General features: G+C 31.6%; 1 protein-coding gene across 1 annotated transcript; it reads left to right on the top strand.

Annotated features, from left to right (window-relative positions):
* Window positions 1-190: 190 nt before the first annotated feature.
* On the top strand, window positions 191-16,431 carry LOC143071544 (dolichyl-diphosphooligosaccharide--protein glycosyltransferase subunit STT3A-like). Its single transcript, XM_076245913.1, has 16 exons — window positions 191-272; window positions 1,160-1,272; window positions 2,694-2,876; window positions 3,487-3,632; window positions 6,618-6,815; window positions 7,219-7,329; window positions 8,747-8,827; window positions 9,115-9,271; window positions 9,909-10,061; window positions 10,733-10,815; window positions 11,541-11,699; window positions 12,279-12,467; window positions 12,778-12,894; window positions 14,447-14,549; window positions 15,041-15,229; window positions 15,836-16,431. Exons 2-16 carry the CDS (start codon window positions 1,164-1,166, stop codon window positions 15,979-15,981), a joined length of 2,124 nt encoding a protein of 707 aa, XP_076102028.1. The 5' UTR covers window positions 191-272; window positions 1,160-1,163; the 3' UTR covers window positions 15,982-16,431.
* Window positions 16,432-18,151: the final 1,720 nt, after the last annotated feature.

The following is an 18,151-nucleotide window of genomic DNA, read 5'->3' as shown; positions in this document are numbered from 1 at the left end:
TAAAAGGTCTACATCTATGGATATTTTTTAACGTTTCAGCTGTTCACCAATACCACAAATTCAAAATGATTGAATTCACTCGAAGTTCATAATTTTTTTTTATCAATAAGACCGTTTTGGTGTATGCAATTATACATTTGTTGTTGGTTATTATGCTGTCTTTCTATTAACCAATCAAATGAGTTTTGTCATTTAGCCAATCAAATTACTTCTTACTCTTATACATATGCCGGTTCTCCAACTTGTCGGCAAAAGATAAAAGTGTCCTCTATGTAGGTTTTTGTTTACAAGACAATCTTAATTAGCAATTTAGTATGAAGAAAAACTGTTGTATATAACTACTCATGATCATGGGTCTTTTTAAACTTTGCAAAATACTTAAAAAGCTTAGTTTTTATGATGTTTTATTTTGGTGATGTGGCACTCTTGACAGCCCAAACCACATGTACATGTACATACAGTAGCAGGTCAAAGGAATAATTTCTTACATTGAATGAACATTATAACATTTTATATTTATCAAATGGTTTATATCAATCAACACCCTTAATAATGTCATCGCTTTGTCGAGATATTAAATCACCTGAAATCAAGGAATTGCAGTATACAAAATGCCTGAAATAAAATCAGATTTGCAACAACTGGGAAATAAATAGCATATAAAGCACTATGCCTGTTCAACTAAGGATCCATATCTGAAGGAGGTTACTTGGAATACAGATATGACAACATCTCATTTGTCACAGACATGCTTGAACAATTAGTGTTTTTAATTTTTATTGTGGAAGAACCAATTCATTTCTCAAAATCTATTAAAAAAATATGAAATCATGAATGTTATAATATCTTACTGACTCCTGCAAAGTCTCTCCCAGAGACCCATGCTCCAAGTGACTTGCTGAATCCTTTCCTGTTATAATGCAACGGGATTCCTATAAAATTACTCTTGGTAGTTCTGAATAGTTAGGAAGCCATGAAATTGATAAAATTCATACTGCAATGCTTATATTTGAAATTACGAACCCTGTCTTACATTTTTCATTTAGAGATGTATCCAAAAGTGAACTGACTATTTATGACACAAATAACATATTTTAGTGTTTATTATGTTAATATTAATATGTGCTAAAACTAATTGAATAAAAAAATGTATTTTTAGAAATATGAAGAATTCAGCAGCGCCATGGGGACTGGGATGGTTATACCGACTATCACCAGAGAAACAAGACACTATGTTGAAAATGATGGTTCTAACCTTAGCAATGGTTTTATGTAAGATTTAGATATGATAGATGCATAATATGATAATCAAAATTAGACTTCATTTGGAGGCATTTATGGGTAGCCTATTTTTCTGGATATATAGCTATGAAAATGGTCAGGTCTTTTAAAGTTTGTAAAATGTTAAATGTGCTGCTAACAATCATGTCTTTTAAATGTCTTTACACCTTTCTTCTTGACAAATTTTTAATTGTTTACATTTTCAAAGCTCTAAAACAAGACAAAAGACCTCATCTTTCAGATATTGTTGGAATTTATAGAACCTTAGTTTTCAAACTAAATCATACAAATGTTTAGATACATATGTAATGGATAATTTTTTATCACAGTTTTATTTGAGTTTCATTTATCTGTACTGAATTTTAAATCATGAATAAGTGTATTTTTTTTTAAATCTTTATATGGTTATGGCTTCATTGCTACAAATCTATTAACCCTTTCAACGCTATACATGGCATATGCCGCGATGACATACGCCGTCCGCCACTGCTATTCGCGGCATATGCCGCGAAGACAACAGATTTTTCATAAGGACTCTTAAACCATTCGGTTTTCATTGAATTCATTCGGGTCCTCTCTAATTTTTCCTTGTATGAATCGAGGATATGCAAGGTCTCATTTGCACTTGAAATCCCTTCAATTTTTATTGTAAAATCATGCAGTAGAAGGAAAATTGAAGGAAAATAAAAACAAATATTTTGACAAATGCAAATGGCGGAAATCGGAAACGAAACTGTAAATATGGAAATATTTCAACATTTCTATGGCGAAACTGACGACGAGGATTAGTTAAAAGGTTTCTTGTTATCTCAATGTGTGTATTACATTCAGTTCGTGTGGGAAATATGATTTGATCAATCATAACGAGACGTAGAAAAAGGGGGGAAAACGGAGATCGACTGAAAATTTTGAGGACGGAGCCACTGATTTGTGCCACGATTAAATAATACGTTGTGTATGGTGCAATACGCTACGGAATCGAGCAATAGGTGTCTTCTTTTTTTATATGGCAGATAAAAAACAAAATAGATGAAGACTAAAAGTAGTTTTTATTCAAAATTCAACACAAATGTAATAAATTACACCTTTTACCTGTTAATTACCTGAAAATGCAGGTAACCTGATAAAAATTTTACTGAAATAACTGTCTAACATTACAGTTCATACTCTCCTGAGCATTTTTCATGCAATGACTTTCTCTGTATCTCTTATAATAAAAAATATACAACAGTCTGAAAAGGAATATACTGTTCTAATGAATGAACACAAAAAAAAATGCAGCAGCAGCAGCCATTTTTCTATTTTTTTGTGTAGCGTTGAAAGGGTTAAAAAAACAAATGCACAAATGCATTAATTCAATAAAAAGAATGAATTTGTTAACCATGTTAACACAACCGTTTTGTTCGTTACAGCATTTTCCACTAGATTGTTTTCTGTATTGAGATTTGAAAGTGTAATCCACGAGTTTGATCCCTATTTCAACTACAGAACCACAAGATATTTAACCGAGGAAGGATTTTATAAATTCCATAATTGGTTTGATGACAGAGCATGGTATCCATTGGGAAGAATTATTGGAGGAACTATTTACCCAGGTAAACAATAGAGGTGTTCTGATACATGTTCAAGAGGTTCATTAACATATATTTTAATATTCAGTACCTGTGGCTTGACCTGACTTTTTGATTACTTGTTCATCACAACATTATATGTGTTCAACTGTCTTTTAAACAAAGATTAAGTGCTTAAAATTCATTTTTACCTCTGATTTTCAAATTTTACACATGATCACATGTATGGGGTCAGTAATACTAAGTTCTCAGACTCTTGAAAACCTGTTTTCTATTCCTAATGGACAACCTTTCAGCCTGACATCATGAATCCTAAATTTGGTTATATTTGTTTAGAGTGATAAAACTAAAGCTATATGTACATGTACAATGTATCAAGTCAAAATCAGCACTTATAGTCTTGATCCTCATTGCTGATACAATGTATCTTTCATATGAATACATTAATACTTCATTTAAATCATAGTTCTTAAAATCTTTTCACCCTCAGTGGTCCTTGGGGGAAGAATACTGGTTTTCACTATCATTTCTATTGCAAAATACTGAAATTGTGCCTGTCCTTTTCAAGTTTTGATTGTCAAATCCTTAGGACCATCACTTTTTCGAGAACTCAGCATGTTTTTTTCTTTTTCAGGATTAATGATAACATCAGCAGTGCTTTACCATTTTATGTGGTTCTTTAATTTCACTATTGACATCAGGAATGTTTGTGTATTTTTGGCACCACTGTTCTCCAGTTTTACCACATTGGTCACTTACCAGTTTACAAAGGAACTTAAGGTACTTGTATATACTCACATTTCACTATTGATATCAGGAATATTTGTGTATTTTTTGTGCAACTGTTATTTAGTTTTACTACGTTAGCTACATACCAGTTTACACACACATTATTGAACTTGATGAAGTATAGTGTGGAAATATCATAATACAATTATAATTATAGATTAAATTTTTTGTAATATTATAAACGTTTGAAAAGATAAGTTTAGGTTATCTTTATTAGCAAATCTTTTATATCCATAAGGAGTTGTTATTGCAAAAATGTTATTGGTACATCATGTGCATTGAGGTTCCTAACTTTATTTTAGTTTATTTCTTGTTCCAAAATGTGTTTTTGGGATACGATTGCTGTCAAGCAATCTGTAGACTTTTACCGTTGACTCATGCTACATTCCCTCACGTCATTCGTTTTATTCTAAACATTCAGCAACATCTCAGATTCTTATGATTGTCTTGCTTTAGAAGGTAAAAACAAGCAAAAAGATTGAACATAAACAACTTTCCTGTAATGTTCTTCTCAAAATCTTCATGTGTGATATTTTCCTTGACTTATATGCGTGTTTTAACAACACGGAAAATCAGAATTAAACAGTATTTATATTTAGTGTTTTTATAAATTTAGAAACACGTCAGAGGGAATACCCCAGTTTTGATAACTTACAAGAGTTCTCTGAATTCCGATCGATAATTCTATTTCTGTCATAGGAACTGAAGTGGAGTATTTCTATATTTTACCATTATGAAACTGATATTTGATACTGTACTCTCATGAAGAAATGGAGAACCATTCATCATATCATTTAATAAACGTTCTTGTTCCAAATCGCAAGTCGCGGTTTGTTTATGTATTAATGCGCATGCGTATAGTTTTCCCGATTTCAAGGGGTATCAGATTGAGTGATTCCCCGCTTCATTGATTAATTTGAAACTCATGGGATTCTTTCTATGTCTGTCTGCTATTGAGGGTTATTGTTGTTGCATAATTTTAAATCATATGCATAATTATGCTTTATCGGAATAACACCGCTTCAGCCGAAATGGAGTCTTCCATATTATCGTTTCGATTTGTCTCCCTTCCTTCGGAAGTATTCGTCAAGAAAAATTAACTCGTTAATGCCGATAAACGTCGTATTATATTAAGAACGATCTCAATTTAAACAGAGGAGTGTGTACGGAAAGGAGTCATGCCCTCTGACCCAAAGGAACTTCAATATTTAAGAGTAAGAAATGGGGTTCCTCCTAAACTGGTCCGCCGTTCTATATATAGCTTAAACTGGTCCACCATTCCATCTATAGCCTTGCACCGAATGTAGCGATAAGTGAACACAACAGGGGTCCAGTTTATATATAGCTTCGCACTGAAGGTCAGTGTAGCGATAAGTGAACACAACAGGGGTCCAGTTTAGGGTTCCTCCTAGAATTACGGTGATAAGATACGGAAGCAAGTTAACTCGTACCACGCCATTCGTACCAAAAAAGTTAACCTGTACCACTGGGAAGTCGTACCATTCAGAAAAATATATTAAAAAATATGATGTTTTATAGGTTTTTGTTTGTAAACTTAATAAAAATAAAGTTGAATTACTTGAATTTTATACAGGATTTTAATGAAAATTTAGACAAAAATAAAGAATGTTTTTAAGCATTATTGTTTAAACTGATCTTTCAAACTAGAACACAGGAGGATCAAGGGGGGCCAGCCCCCCCCCCCCCCCTTTCGTGGGAAAAATTTGTTTGATTATAAAGGGGATCCGCCACTGTAGACCATAATCCAGAAGAAAGTTAAAACATTGCTTTAACTGTACCTTAAATTGAATATATATTTAAGTTAATTAAAAGTTAATTAAAAATATTGTCTATTGTGTATTGTCTATTAAAGCTGTAATCCATGATCGCAAATTGAATGCCATGTTTACAATTGTTGAAAGCCATGTGCTTTTTTGGCGGGAAAATTCCGGACCCCTTAACAGGAATCAGTTACATTTCATTGTTATTTATAGACAGTAAAAATAATTTTGGCAATCATTTTGTCTAACTGCTAAGATTTAATTATTCATGAAAAATTAATATTTTCTTCGGGTGAAACTGTTAATACTTTAATTATCTACATCTGCCACAGTATTTTCTATCCTATATACAAGGAACATTAGCTACAAATTGGTCATTGTACTTTCAAATTATATACATTTTACAGACTTAAGAAGTATTGAGTGAAAGTAACGTATATCATGTATATTCATCATTTAACACCATTTAAATGCATTTAAATAAGTTGGTAAGTGTTAGCAGTGGTACGAGTTTGCATTGGTACAAGCTTTTTTTTTAGTGGTACGAGTTTACAATGGTACGGGATAACTATAATTCGATAAAACACAATAAGTACATGGCTCATACACTTGTAATCGGGATTGGCTATTTTTAAAGTTGAGTGACTTCAGATTATTACATTTTGCATGTGCAGTTGAATTAGTTTTGAAAATAATACTATCCAGCTGTACCAGGGTTGCCGGCCAAAAATGCTTGACACTCGCGCATGTTCATGCTTTTTTGCGGCAGTATCCTTGGATCTATTTTTTTCCTCTTTGATCTTTTCAATTTTGACCAAATCTCACGCATTTGCTTAATGAAAATTTGACAGAACTGCTATACATGTGTCAATGAAAACTGTGGCAATCGTATCCCTCAGAGCATTCTGCTCTTTGATTCCTTTTGAAATGTTGCAAGAAATTAAAAGGGTAATTGCATTCCTCAATTTTAAGATTTGTTAACAAGCCATTTGTTAATTTAATACATGTAGCACTATAGAGTATTACAAGATGAATAAGATATTAATAGGGAACAAATATTACAAAGGATGTAACATTACTTTGTAACCATGGATTTTTCTCAAAAAAGACATTTTGTGATAATTAATCATATGTATTGTCTAGTATAAATTAATGAGCAGATGATTAGAATATACTGTGAATTTATCTATAACAGGATGCTGGTGCAGGGTTAGTTGCTGCAGCTATGATTTCCATTGTTCCTGGTTACATCTCCAGATCTGTTGCTGGCTCTTATGACAACGAAGGTATCGCCATCTTTTGCATGCTGTTGACATATACACTGTGGATCAAATCTGTTAAAACAGGATCAGTTTTCTGGAGTGCATTGTGTGCTTTGGCTTACTTCTACATGGTAAGTTAAAAGTACTTTTAAATGTTGAATTGTTTACCAAATGCCTCACTTAAAGATTAAGAAAACATCTTTTGATGATTTAACATCATGTCTATCAATGGGACACATTTTATTACGGGCAGTCTGAATTCATCAGCATCTGACATCTCTTTCTGAAATTTTTTTTAACCTGAAAAGAATTAATTGTGTACCTGTATTATCCACTAGCTTTTCTGTATTGCAATTTTGTTACTGTCTCCTTTAAACCTTACAGAGAAAATAACTCTTCCAGCATTGCATGATGTTTTATTATTGTTGCAAAGATTGAGTTCTGCTTTCTATCAAATTCCCTTTTGATAATGGCTAATTTATGTATGTTAAAAGTTATGTTAACATTACTGATCATTTGAAATTTTTTTTACAGGTTTCCTCATGGGGAGGATATGTGTTTCTAATCAACTTGATACCACTCCATGTGTTGGCACTGATGGCCACTGGTAGATTCTCACACAGAATATATGTGGCTTATTCTACAGTAAGTATGATTGTTAATTGGATATAGGAAGATGTGGTTATAGTGCCAATGAGACAACTCTCCATCCAAATAACAATTTAAAAAAAGTAAACCATTATAGGTCAATGTACGGCCTTCAACACGGAGCCTTGGCTCACACCAAACAACAAGCTATAAAGGGCCCCAAAATTACTAGTGTAAAACCATTCAAACGGTTAAACCAATGGTCTAATCTATATAAAAAAAACAACAACAAAAAAAAAACAAGAAACATGTATATAAATTACATAAACAAACGACAACTACTGTACATCAGATTCCTGACTTAGGACAGGTGCAAACATTTGCAGCGGGCATTAAACATTTTAATGGATCCAAACCTTCTCCCTTTTTCTGAAACAATAGCATAACATCACAACATAGAAAAACACACCATAAAATATCAATTGGCAGGCTTAACTCAATCAAAAAAACGTACATTGATACACTATGAATGAATAAATTTGATCTGCGATATCTGAATGCAAATGCACAGTTAATAAAATATTAGGGACAAGCATTCAAGGCCAAAAAGCAAACAAACAAGTCCAAACAAAGCGATGGCAAGACACCAATGCGAAATATTTAACCCTTCGAAAATATTCACTTTAGAAAAAAAAATGGTTTTAAAAAAATACATGTAAATCTTGAAGTTTATACAAATGTAGTAAGAAGAAGTGAAACTTAGAAGATATTCCAAATAATCAAAGCTGGTTATATAGACAAGATCCATATAAATATAAAATAACAAAAAAGCATTATAAACAGTATCAACAGTTCAAATTAACAAGAAAATACGATTGGAGAGTACTCGCAGTTACTGACAGCTAGTTAAAAGCCAAAAATAATTAATAATAAAAAAATCATGCATCAGAGGTTAATTGTACATTTGTAGGTCAGACTTACTATGTATACATTTTATTATTTTTATCTCTGAAATTTCTAGCATCAGAAGCTTGGCCTCTAGTGTAGTATGTGTTGTTTTGAATTACGCACCTTGTCACACTAAAAGCTTTATCAGAAAATTGCTGGATACACCTTCTGTTCTAAGAACACATTTGTTCGTAAAACATGCAGTCTGAACAGCGTAGAGAATAATTTGTTTGTGAGATATCATATCTTAAATGATCTTGTTACATAAGTGATAGAAGGTATATATTTTATATCATGAATTACTTTTGAATTCCTAGCAACTGAAATTTGACAAAAACTAATGAATAGATCCCTCTATAACGATCTTCAATGAAAACATTAAAATGCAATTTAATTTTCATTTTATAATTTTATTTATGTAGTGAGTTTGGCATAAAGGTGATCTGTTCCATTTCTCAAATGTTTTATAATCAAAGCTTAATAATTCTTACCCACATAATGACTAATATTCTTTATTTTGTTATAGGTGTATTGTCTTGGTACCATCCTTTCTATGCAGATTTCCTTTGTTGGATTTCAACCAGTTCAGTCCAGTGAACATATGGCTGTAAGTTGTCTAAAATTACCAAACTTAAAATAATAGACGTAAGATACAAAATGGATTATCAAGACTTATAAGTAGATGAGAGACTAACAAAATCATGACAGAAACTGAAAACAACAAAAAGACAAACAACAGTCTACAATACATTACAGAAAAAAGTTGAAGACTGATAATTTAATAATATATTTTATTTTATTTTCTTATTTTTCTACACATATTTTGTGGTTTTATAAATATGTTATTATTCTGATCATCAATAACTTTATTATCATTATTATATATGATTTCAGGCTCTTGGTGTGTTTGGATTGTGTCAGATCCATGTGTTTGTTGACTATGTACGTTCCAGATTGAACACAGAACAGTTTAACATTCTTTTCAGATCCATGGTTCTACTGGTTGGAATTCTGGGTACAGCAGCTGGTGCTGTTGCCACGGCTACAGGCAGTATCCTTACCACAAAACTATATTTAAACCACAGTTCCAACACTGATATATTAGCTATTTATCTTTAAAGAGACTAAGGTCTTAATGTCATTGAACTCCACATCATTTCTTTTACAACTTATAAAAAAAATATTTAGAAAGATTTTCTTCTAATGTCTGTTCTGAAAAAGCTTTAATAGAAATAAGGGTCAAAGGTTAATTAGAATAAACTTTGATAAAAACATTTTCAATGTATTTGGTTCATATTATCCTATATATACAGTTTTCTTAAACATCATAATTTTTTTGGAATAAATAGTAAGACTGTTTGATTGGTCTGCTTTTAGTGAAGGAAATCGTCAGCTCAAACAGTAACTGTTTGTTTTTTTACTTGTTAAAGTTTTAAAAAACATTTATTATGTATTGATTTCAGAAACTGTCCATTTTGTTATATAAACACATAATAAAGAAAACAAATAGAACATTAACTTAAGTAAAGCTGTGCCTAATACAAATATCAAATATCTTCTTCTAATCTCAGTTTGGAGTTTATTAAAGAATATTTTAAATTGTCTTTTATGATGAACAACAGATATCAATTGACTTAAAGTCAAAAACAATAAGATGTATTGAATATAAAAAACCTTGACAATGTAAGAAATCTCTCCCTGGACTGGACGTTTCTACTCCCTGTTGGATCCTTCCTATGCTAAGAACAACATCCCAATCATTGCCTCAGTATCAGAACATCAACCTACATCATGGAGTTCTTTCTACTTTGATCTACAGCTTTTAGTCTTTTTGTTCCCAGGTAAGTTATTGTATAGCAATAGTCATGTATGTTGAATTACAAATGCTTTATTTTGTATATGAACCTTTGTCAACTATAAAGTGTTGATACTAGGTAAACAAATGTGTTATAACAATTGTAGAAAAAAGTTGTGTTGTATCTGTTTCATTCAAACACCTGTTTAGGTGTGATATTTAAATATGTATATAAAGGATATTTAAAAATAAAAATGCTTATTCTTGAGATTGATTTATTTTATGGTTTGTTATGAAAGTGGAATGAGCATATAAAGCTTTACACCTTGTGTAATATTGCTCTTTAGTAGTATAAAGCAGCTGGTTGTGTTTTAGAATTATTATGAATATATTGAGAGATATCAAATACCATTTGCAGTTTAAACAATGGTTCACCACAAATTAGAGGAACCACAGCAAGGGCAGGGGTCAAACTATAGTTTGATTGTGACATCCTTCTTGTACAATTGAAGTTTGTTTTAATAAACTTATGATTGACTTTAAAATCTATAGCCCAGGAAAAATTTGAGTCAGCTTCTGTTGACTTGTAGAGATGATTTTTACACGAATGAAGAAAATTTGACAAGGCTGGGCTATAGCTAAGTTTGAAGACTGTCTTTCAAACCACTAGTGATGACCAATGTAACTCTCTCTTTCATTGTATTTTTTTCTTTTCAGCTGGATTATACTTCTGTTTTAGTCGATTGACAGATGCCAACATCTTTATTATTATGTATGGAGTAACTAGTATCTACTTTGCTGTAAGTTAATAAATTATATTATAAATATGTTTAAATGGAGATGTATGGCATACCTCAGTGACATAGTAGCTCAACATAAGCCCCCACTCTAAATAATGTGTCAAAGTGACAACAACCTGACCATAGAGCAGACAAAAGCTTTTAGGTCGTGTTGTTGTCGCTTTGACACATTCCCCATTTCCATTCTCAATTTTATTTAAAAGGGGAACAGCAATAGGATATAATATAACACAATCATTGATTGATATTTTCAGTGAGACACTTATTTAAAACTATTTAAGGTGGTACCCAACACCTTAACTAAAATTTATTTGGCTCGTTTAATTTTCATAAAATTTTGACAAAGTATTTACTTTGACCCTTTGAAAAAAATATAAAAATTTTAAGAAATTTGAACCAACCGTTTTATCAGAAAAATTACACTGGTTATATAGCAGTTTGACAAGCACTTATTTTGATCGTGGAGAAGCTTAATAATCCCTAAACAACACAACGTAATTAAAACGTTTAGCTGATTTTACAGAGTTATCTCCCTGTAGTGTTAGGTACCACCTTAATATGATATGGATTCATTATGAGTTATAATATCTAAGTGAAAGTTTGAAATAGTTCTTCTTGATGTCTGAAAAGTGTTTTGATTTAGAATCAGTTTGTGTAGCTAAAAAAACAAAGCGCCATACTTAACTGTTATGATTTTAGAATGTTTATTTTACTATTCATTATAGGGAGTGATGGTCCGTTTGATGTTAGTATTGGCTCCAGTCATGTGTATCCTCTCAGGTATAGGAGTTTCAGCCACACTCAATACATACATGAAGAACTTGGATGTTAAGAAAGATAAGAAATCCAAAAGAGCTGATGCCACTTATCCAATGAAGAATGAGGTAGGAAAATTAAAAAAAAAAACCAAGGGCTTTATATAAATTAAGACAGAAAACTATATGAATAGATGTGATTTGTAAAGAAAAAATCCGTATATGTATATTGATATATACCGTAATGTACAATAAAAATTAAATTCTAATTTTGATAAGTATTACCATTCATGGTTTTGATAATTCAAGAAACACACAACAAGGAACCTTACCATGCATTTTCCAAAACACTTGCTGTGTGGCATGAAATTATTTATTCAAAAGATTAGTTACATTTGCTAAATGGGATGATCTATTTAGTTAACTTTCAAAATTTGAGAGAGAAAAAAGTATAAAATGCTCATTGCTGTCAGAATGACAAAATGATAACATTGAAAATTCTGAAAAAGCTGAATCTACTATATTAACAACATTAACGGTACCAATTTTTCTGCACCAAATGTGCATTTCGACAATACATGTCTCTTCAGTGATGATCCTGGCCAAAATATGAAAAATCCAAAGCTTATATAAAAGATGAAGAGCTATAATCCAAAAGTTTCTAAAAGTATAGCCATGTTAGTAGTAATACTAATAATTTTACTTTAGGTTGCCTCTGCAGTAGTTTTTATGGTGACAGCTTTCCTAATAACCTATACCTTCCATTGTACCTGGGTTACATCAGAAGCCTATTCCAGTCCATCTATTGTCTTGTCAGCTCGTTCAGGAGACGGAGGAAGAATTATCTTTGATGATTTCCGTGAAGCTTACTATTGGCTCAGACAAAACACAGCTGAGGTTAGTGGAATGTTTGATAATAATGTTATCAATTTTAGTGCATGCTTGTTTCATAAATTTCTGTTTCATCTCATCTGTATAGTGCCTAAATTCATATTTCTGCTTGAAAATGGACAAAATTGAGGGTTAACATATACAGGTAAGATAAATTTCTTTCTATATGTTGTACACACATTAATTGAAATGAACTTGGAGTATTAGCCAAAATCACTATTTATGAATTGTATTTCTTCCAAAGAGGTAAGATGAGCTGTGAGCTTTGTTTCACGATTTTGATATCATTCTGATAACATGTTTATTTTTTGAACAGGATGCTAAAGTGATGTCTTGGTGGGATTATGGGTACCAGATAACTGCTATGGCTAATCGGACAATTCTTGTGGATAATAATACATGGAATAATACACATATATCAAGAGTTGGACAGGTACTGTATTATGGCTTATGATTTCTCGAAGTTCTATTCTAAATTAATTCCTATATATTTTTATGAGTGTTAATAACTACAGAACCAATGGACTTTGAGTTTTAAGTAGAATACAGATTTCTCTAACAAAACTAAGAATCTTAGTTGCAATAAACAAGGCATTAAAACAATATAAATAATATTTATAAAAGCAAGTTGCTTAGCACAGTTACAGCATTCAGATGGTTTGTTATTTTTTCATTTGGTATCATGCATGTATTTCCTTGACTTTTGGTTTATTTTGTATATTTAATTGTCCAACTAATTTTAAATTGTTGTGACCAAATTTTTTAAAGTTTTGTCTCCCAAGTTTTTGTCGAGCCTGCAACTTTTGTTGCAGAAAGCTCGACATAGGGATAGTGATCCGGCGGCGGCGGCGGTGTTAGCTAACTTCTTAAAAGCTTTATATTTTAGAAGGTGGAAGACCTGAATGCTTCATACTTTGTATATAGATGCCTCATGTTACGAAGTTTCCGTCAGTCACATGTCCAATGTCCTTGACCTCATTTTCATGGTTCAGTGACCACTTGAAAAAAAAGTTCAGATTTTTTGTAATGTTGAATTCTCTCTTACTATAAGTAATAGGATAACTATATTTGATATGTGCGTACCTTGAAAGGTCCTCATGTCTGTCAGACAGTTTTCACTTGACCTCGACCTCATTTCATGGATCAGTGAACAAGGTTAAGTTTTGGTGGTCAAGTCCATATCTCAGATACTACAAGCAATAGGGCTAGTATATTCGGTGTATGGAAGGACTGTAAGGTGTACATGTCCAACTGGCAGGTGTCATCTGACCTTGACCTCATTTTCATGGTTCAGTGGTTATAGTTAAATTTTTGTGTTTTGGTCTGTTTTTCTCATACTATATGCAATAGGTCTACTATATTTGTTTTATGGAATAATTGTAAGGTGTACCTATCTAGCGGGCAGATGTCATGTGACCTTGACCTTATTTTCATGGTTCAGTAGTCAAAGTTAAGTTTTTGAGTTTTGGTCTTTTTATCTAATACTATATGCCATAGGTCATCTATATTTGGTGTATGGAAATATTTTATGATCTTTATGTCAGTCGCGCAGGTTTTATTTGACCTCATTTTCACGGTTCATTGCACAGTGTTAAGTTTTTGTGTTTTGGTCTATTTTTCTTAAACTATAAGTAATAGGTCAACTATATATGTTATATAGAAGCATTGTTAGCTGTACATGTCTGCCTGGCAAGGTTCATCTGACCTTGACCTCATTTTCAAGGTTCATTGGTCTTTGTTTAGTTATCTTAGTTAATGTTAAGTTTATGTGACAGTTATATTAAAGCTTTATACTTAGGACTATCAACATAATATAAATGATTAGTATAGAAGGCGAGACATTTCAGCGTGTGCACTCTTGTTAAACTTAAGAATTTTAATATGTTAATTGAATTTTACTGTCTCTGAATAAAGTGAAATAGATCCATTAGATATTGTATGGAATAATATGATTTGTAAGTTTTTGTTATTTTTCTTGTTAATAGGCCATGGCGTCTCCTGAAGAGAAATCCTATGAAATAATGAGAGAATTAGATGTGAATTATGTACTTGTTATATTTGGAGGTTTAACAGGATACTCGTCAGATGGTAGGTGTAGAATAAAGACATATAGATTTGATCAATTAATAACATCATGGAAATTAAAAATATACATTTTGCATAATTTGCCTCTCATATTTCAACTTTTCCATCTTGTCCATACCCTCAAACATTTTCCCTGACAATGCATTAACATATTGTGCCCTGCAATTCTTATATTTCTCAAACACATCTGATATTTTTCAAATTTTCTCTTAAAGATTTCAGTTATTAAATTTTAAAATGTTATCTTCAAATTTATCAGCATTCAAAGGACTTGTAATAGCATAATTCCTTAATTTACCCTACCACACTATCCCCACAGTGTTGGATTGCCATTAATAATTCCCATGTGTGCAATTCATCAATTCCATATAGAATAGAGAATATTAGTTATTTATTAATTTTACAAATTGGTCAATTCAGCAATTCCTAAATTGGTCAGGATATATAGATGACTGAACTTCAAATCTTACTCTAATATGCTATTTATTTTTCAGATATAAATAAATTTTTATGGATGGTAAGAATTGGTGGGAGTACAGACAGAGGAAGTCATATAAAGGAGGCAGATTATTATACACCACAGGGAGAATTCAGAATAGATAAAGATGGATCACCCACACTTCTAAACTGTCTCATGTATAAAATGTGTTATTATAGATTTGGACAAGTTTATACAGAAGGAGGTAAGTTAATGTGTACATAGAACTATTGAGTGGAAGTTTTTACTTGCTGTTAGAGAAGTATGGTCAAAATTGGTTCAAGCTAGTAAACATTTATAAGACTTGTTTGGTTAAAGTGCAAAGCTCCTTGCGAGAAAAGTCACATGTTGAATCTAAGATATTTTATAAAAGTCTTGAAAGAAATTCAAAAGCATGGAAAAGTTAGACATTTATTGTAACTGCAAAGTGCAGAGATAACTGGTTACTTGAAATGAGGTAAAAGTAGTCGCTTTTGTTTTATATAACTGGGAAGCACTACTTACAGTTTTATATCTAGAACATGTTATGTATATAACCCTGACAAATATTTGTAAGAAGCTAAAAAATGTTACTGATTTATAAGCACTTTTTTATCTGTCAGACACCTTTTGAATGTTTGTTGGGAATTAAACTTTTCAATAATTTTCTATTTCCGGTACTAACGAAAAAATACTTCTATTTCATCCCAAGCTTGTCAGTAATGACTTGTAAAGTGTTTGTGAATTTCAAATCTGTCAAAGTATGTGTGCATTCTTGTAATCAATTACAATGTAATTTCCTTTTCATAACATAATTTAAATTCATTTTCAGGCAAACCTCCAGGTTATGACAGAGTTAGAAATGCAGAAATTGGTAATAAAGATTTTGAATTGGATGTATTAGAAGAGGCATACACATCAGAACATTGGCTTGTTAGAATTTATAAAGTTAAAGATCTAGACAATAGAGGATTATAAAGATCAGGATTAATATATATATTGTACCTCAAAAGAACATTTATAGTGACATTACTTGGGATCAGGGTATATCAAGCTCTATGTTCTAGTCTGAATATTTTTTTATATTGAATGTTTACTTTTTCTACTTAAATAATCTATTTATATAGATGTAAGGCTATGTCAGAATTTAATATGCTCTATATTAGTGCTAGGTTGGAGAAAGCTTTAAGTCTTTTTGATAAAAATTTAACAACTTATATGCCCTGATTCTTTATACTTAATATCCTTCAATTTTATTTGATTTAAATCTATTATTGAGATGCATGATATCTTCAACATTAAGCATTATTATCAAAACTTATCAGACAAAAATCTGATAGATTGAAACCTCGGATCCCAAGAAAATGTCTTCTGCTTTTAATGTACAATCAACAATCTGATAATAAATTTTTTATTTACATGATACAAGTGTTTGTTTATTTAGGTACTTCGTAGGTGTCTAAGGTACAACTGTAAAATATTTTGGTATAAATCACCTACCAGTCTGATCAGCTGATGACATGTAGTGGATATCTGTTTCATGTATTCTCTTTTATTTACCCTATACTCCCTGTATCCCAAACCTAAATTTTAGCTTTATTTTCATCAACCCTTCATTTGTTGATATATATCCTTTTCAAATCTTTAGTCGACAGGTTTAATTGATTGATTGTTGGTTGCTTAAAGTCAGTGCAAATATTTCATGTATGTTCAGGACGAGTTAACAATAAAATTCAGTAGATATACAGACCCCTCAAAGAGTTGTTACAAGGGTTCTTAATGTGCAAAGAATGTAGCACTCTTTACTCAAGGCCTAACATTTTAATGTCCCCATTCTGACCGGACGTGATTAACTAGCCAAATGGAAGCCCCACTTTGACAAGCTTCCAACTTATGATTGGAGAAGACCAAGTGACCATATTACTATTCCCCAGTCACCCTTGGGGGAATGACAGGTTTGAAGAGTTGTGTGAAAGAAGTCAATAATGAGCAGCATTCTCAATAGAGAGTACAAATTAATTAAATTAACTCCTACAGTTTTAACCTTTTTTCAAAGAACAGATCAATTGTGTCCAGGACATATTAAAGGCACCTAGAAGTTTTGATCATTTTTATGTTTTCTTTCTATTTATATGTTTTTTGGATATATGACAATTATTTGCATCTTATAATATATTATATTTCAAATGTGTCAGTTGATCGACTAGAACCAAAAGCACAAACTATACTTATCCTAACAATCATTTGGGCATAGTTTGGTTGAAAAAGGTCCAATACATGTATAGGCAGAGATTTTTTATTAAGTTTTCAATGATGGAAGATGACAAAGGATGCCAATTAAAGATAATGACTCATATGGCAAGGTTAATTAGAAAAGGTCAAACTATTCGAATAGCCATGCAGTTCCCACAATAACTAGCATTTTGATATGTTGAAAGATCATCTACTTGTTGCCAGTGATGTCTACTTTAGTTTTTGTATGAATTAACAAAACTAAGGGAAGTAGTCTCTATAAAGTAGACTTAGGTCAAAACAGAAAACCCTGTTAAAATCAATGGTACCTCACTTTGATGAAGCTTCTGAAAAGTTTAATCATCTGTTGCAGACATGCAACATGATTGGCATAAACATTCAAACTCGCCTATTACAATTAAATCACAATAAAGACATCAACAAGGACATTTTTGTCTTTGATAATACTGTCATCAAAGTAAAGCATTATCACAGAGCCCCTTGAGTGCCATGTAAATATAAATATTTTCTTTGCTGGAAATTTTATCTAGTGCGCATCATTTGAAAAATTGTGCACATTACTTGCAAGTAATGCATGACTTAAAAAAGTTATGCTCTTGATTTTCAAAAATAGTGCACTCAAGACTTTCAAATTGGTGCTTACACTTTTTAAAAGCATAGTGCAAACCAGTTTGAAAGAAGTGCGAACTTCTTTTAAATGTTTTTCACACGCTTTTTCAAATGCTTGCGCACCTGTTAAAATCTCTGTTGAACGAAACTTTTATATTTGTATGGCACTTCAAAGATTCCATAATGACATGTACTCTTTCCCAATAGAAAATAAAACCAGTCAAATATTAATACAATATGAAAACAACACAATGCAAGCCTCCTATGTCCAAATGGTACCTCTGGA

The sequence above is a fragment of the Mytilus galloprovincialis genome, chromosome 4 (assembly GCF_965363235.1).
Source record: "Mytilus galloprovincialis chromosome 4, xbMytGall1.hap1.1, whole genome shotgun sequence".
Taxonomy (NCBI): Eukaryota; Metazoa; Mollusca; class Bivalvia; order Mytilida; family Mytilidae; genus Mytilus; species Mytilus galloprovincialis.
The sequence above is the reverse complement of the archived record's forward strand: the minus strand, read 5'-3'. Positions and strand labels throughout refer to the sequence as shown.

Bases quoted from the DNA above. Each gene is read 5' to 3' on its own strand.
- LOC143071544 (XM_076245913.1), top strand. From the start codon at position 1,164: ATGAAGAATTCAGCAGCGCCATGGGGACTGGGATGGTTATACCGACTA. The intron at 9,272-9,908 runs GTATCCTTACCA...TGACAATGTAAG, and splicing joins TGTTGCCACGGCTACAGGCA to AAATCTCTCCCTGGACTGGA. The intron at 14,550-15,040 runs GTAGGTGTAGAA...TTTATTTTTCAG, and splicing joins AACAGGATACTCGTCAGATG to ATATAAATAAATTTTTATGG.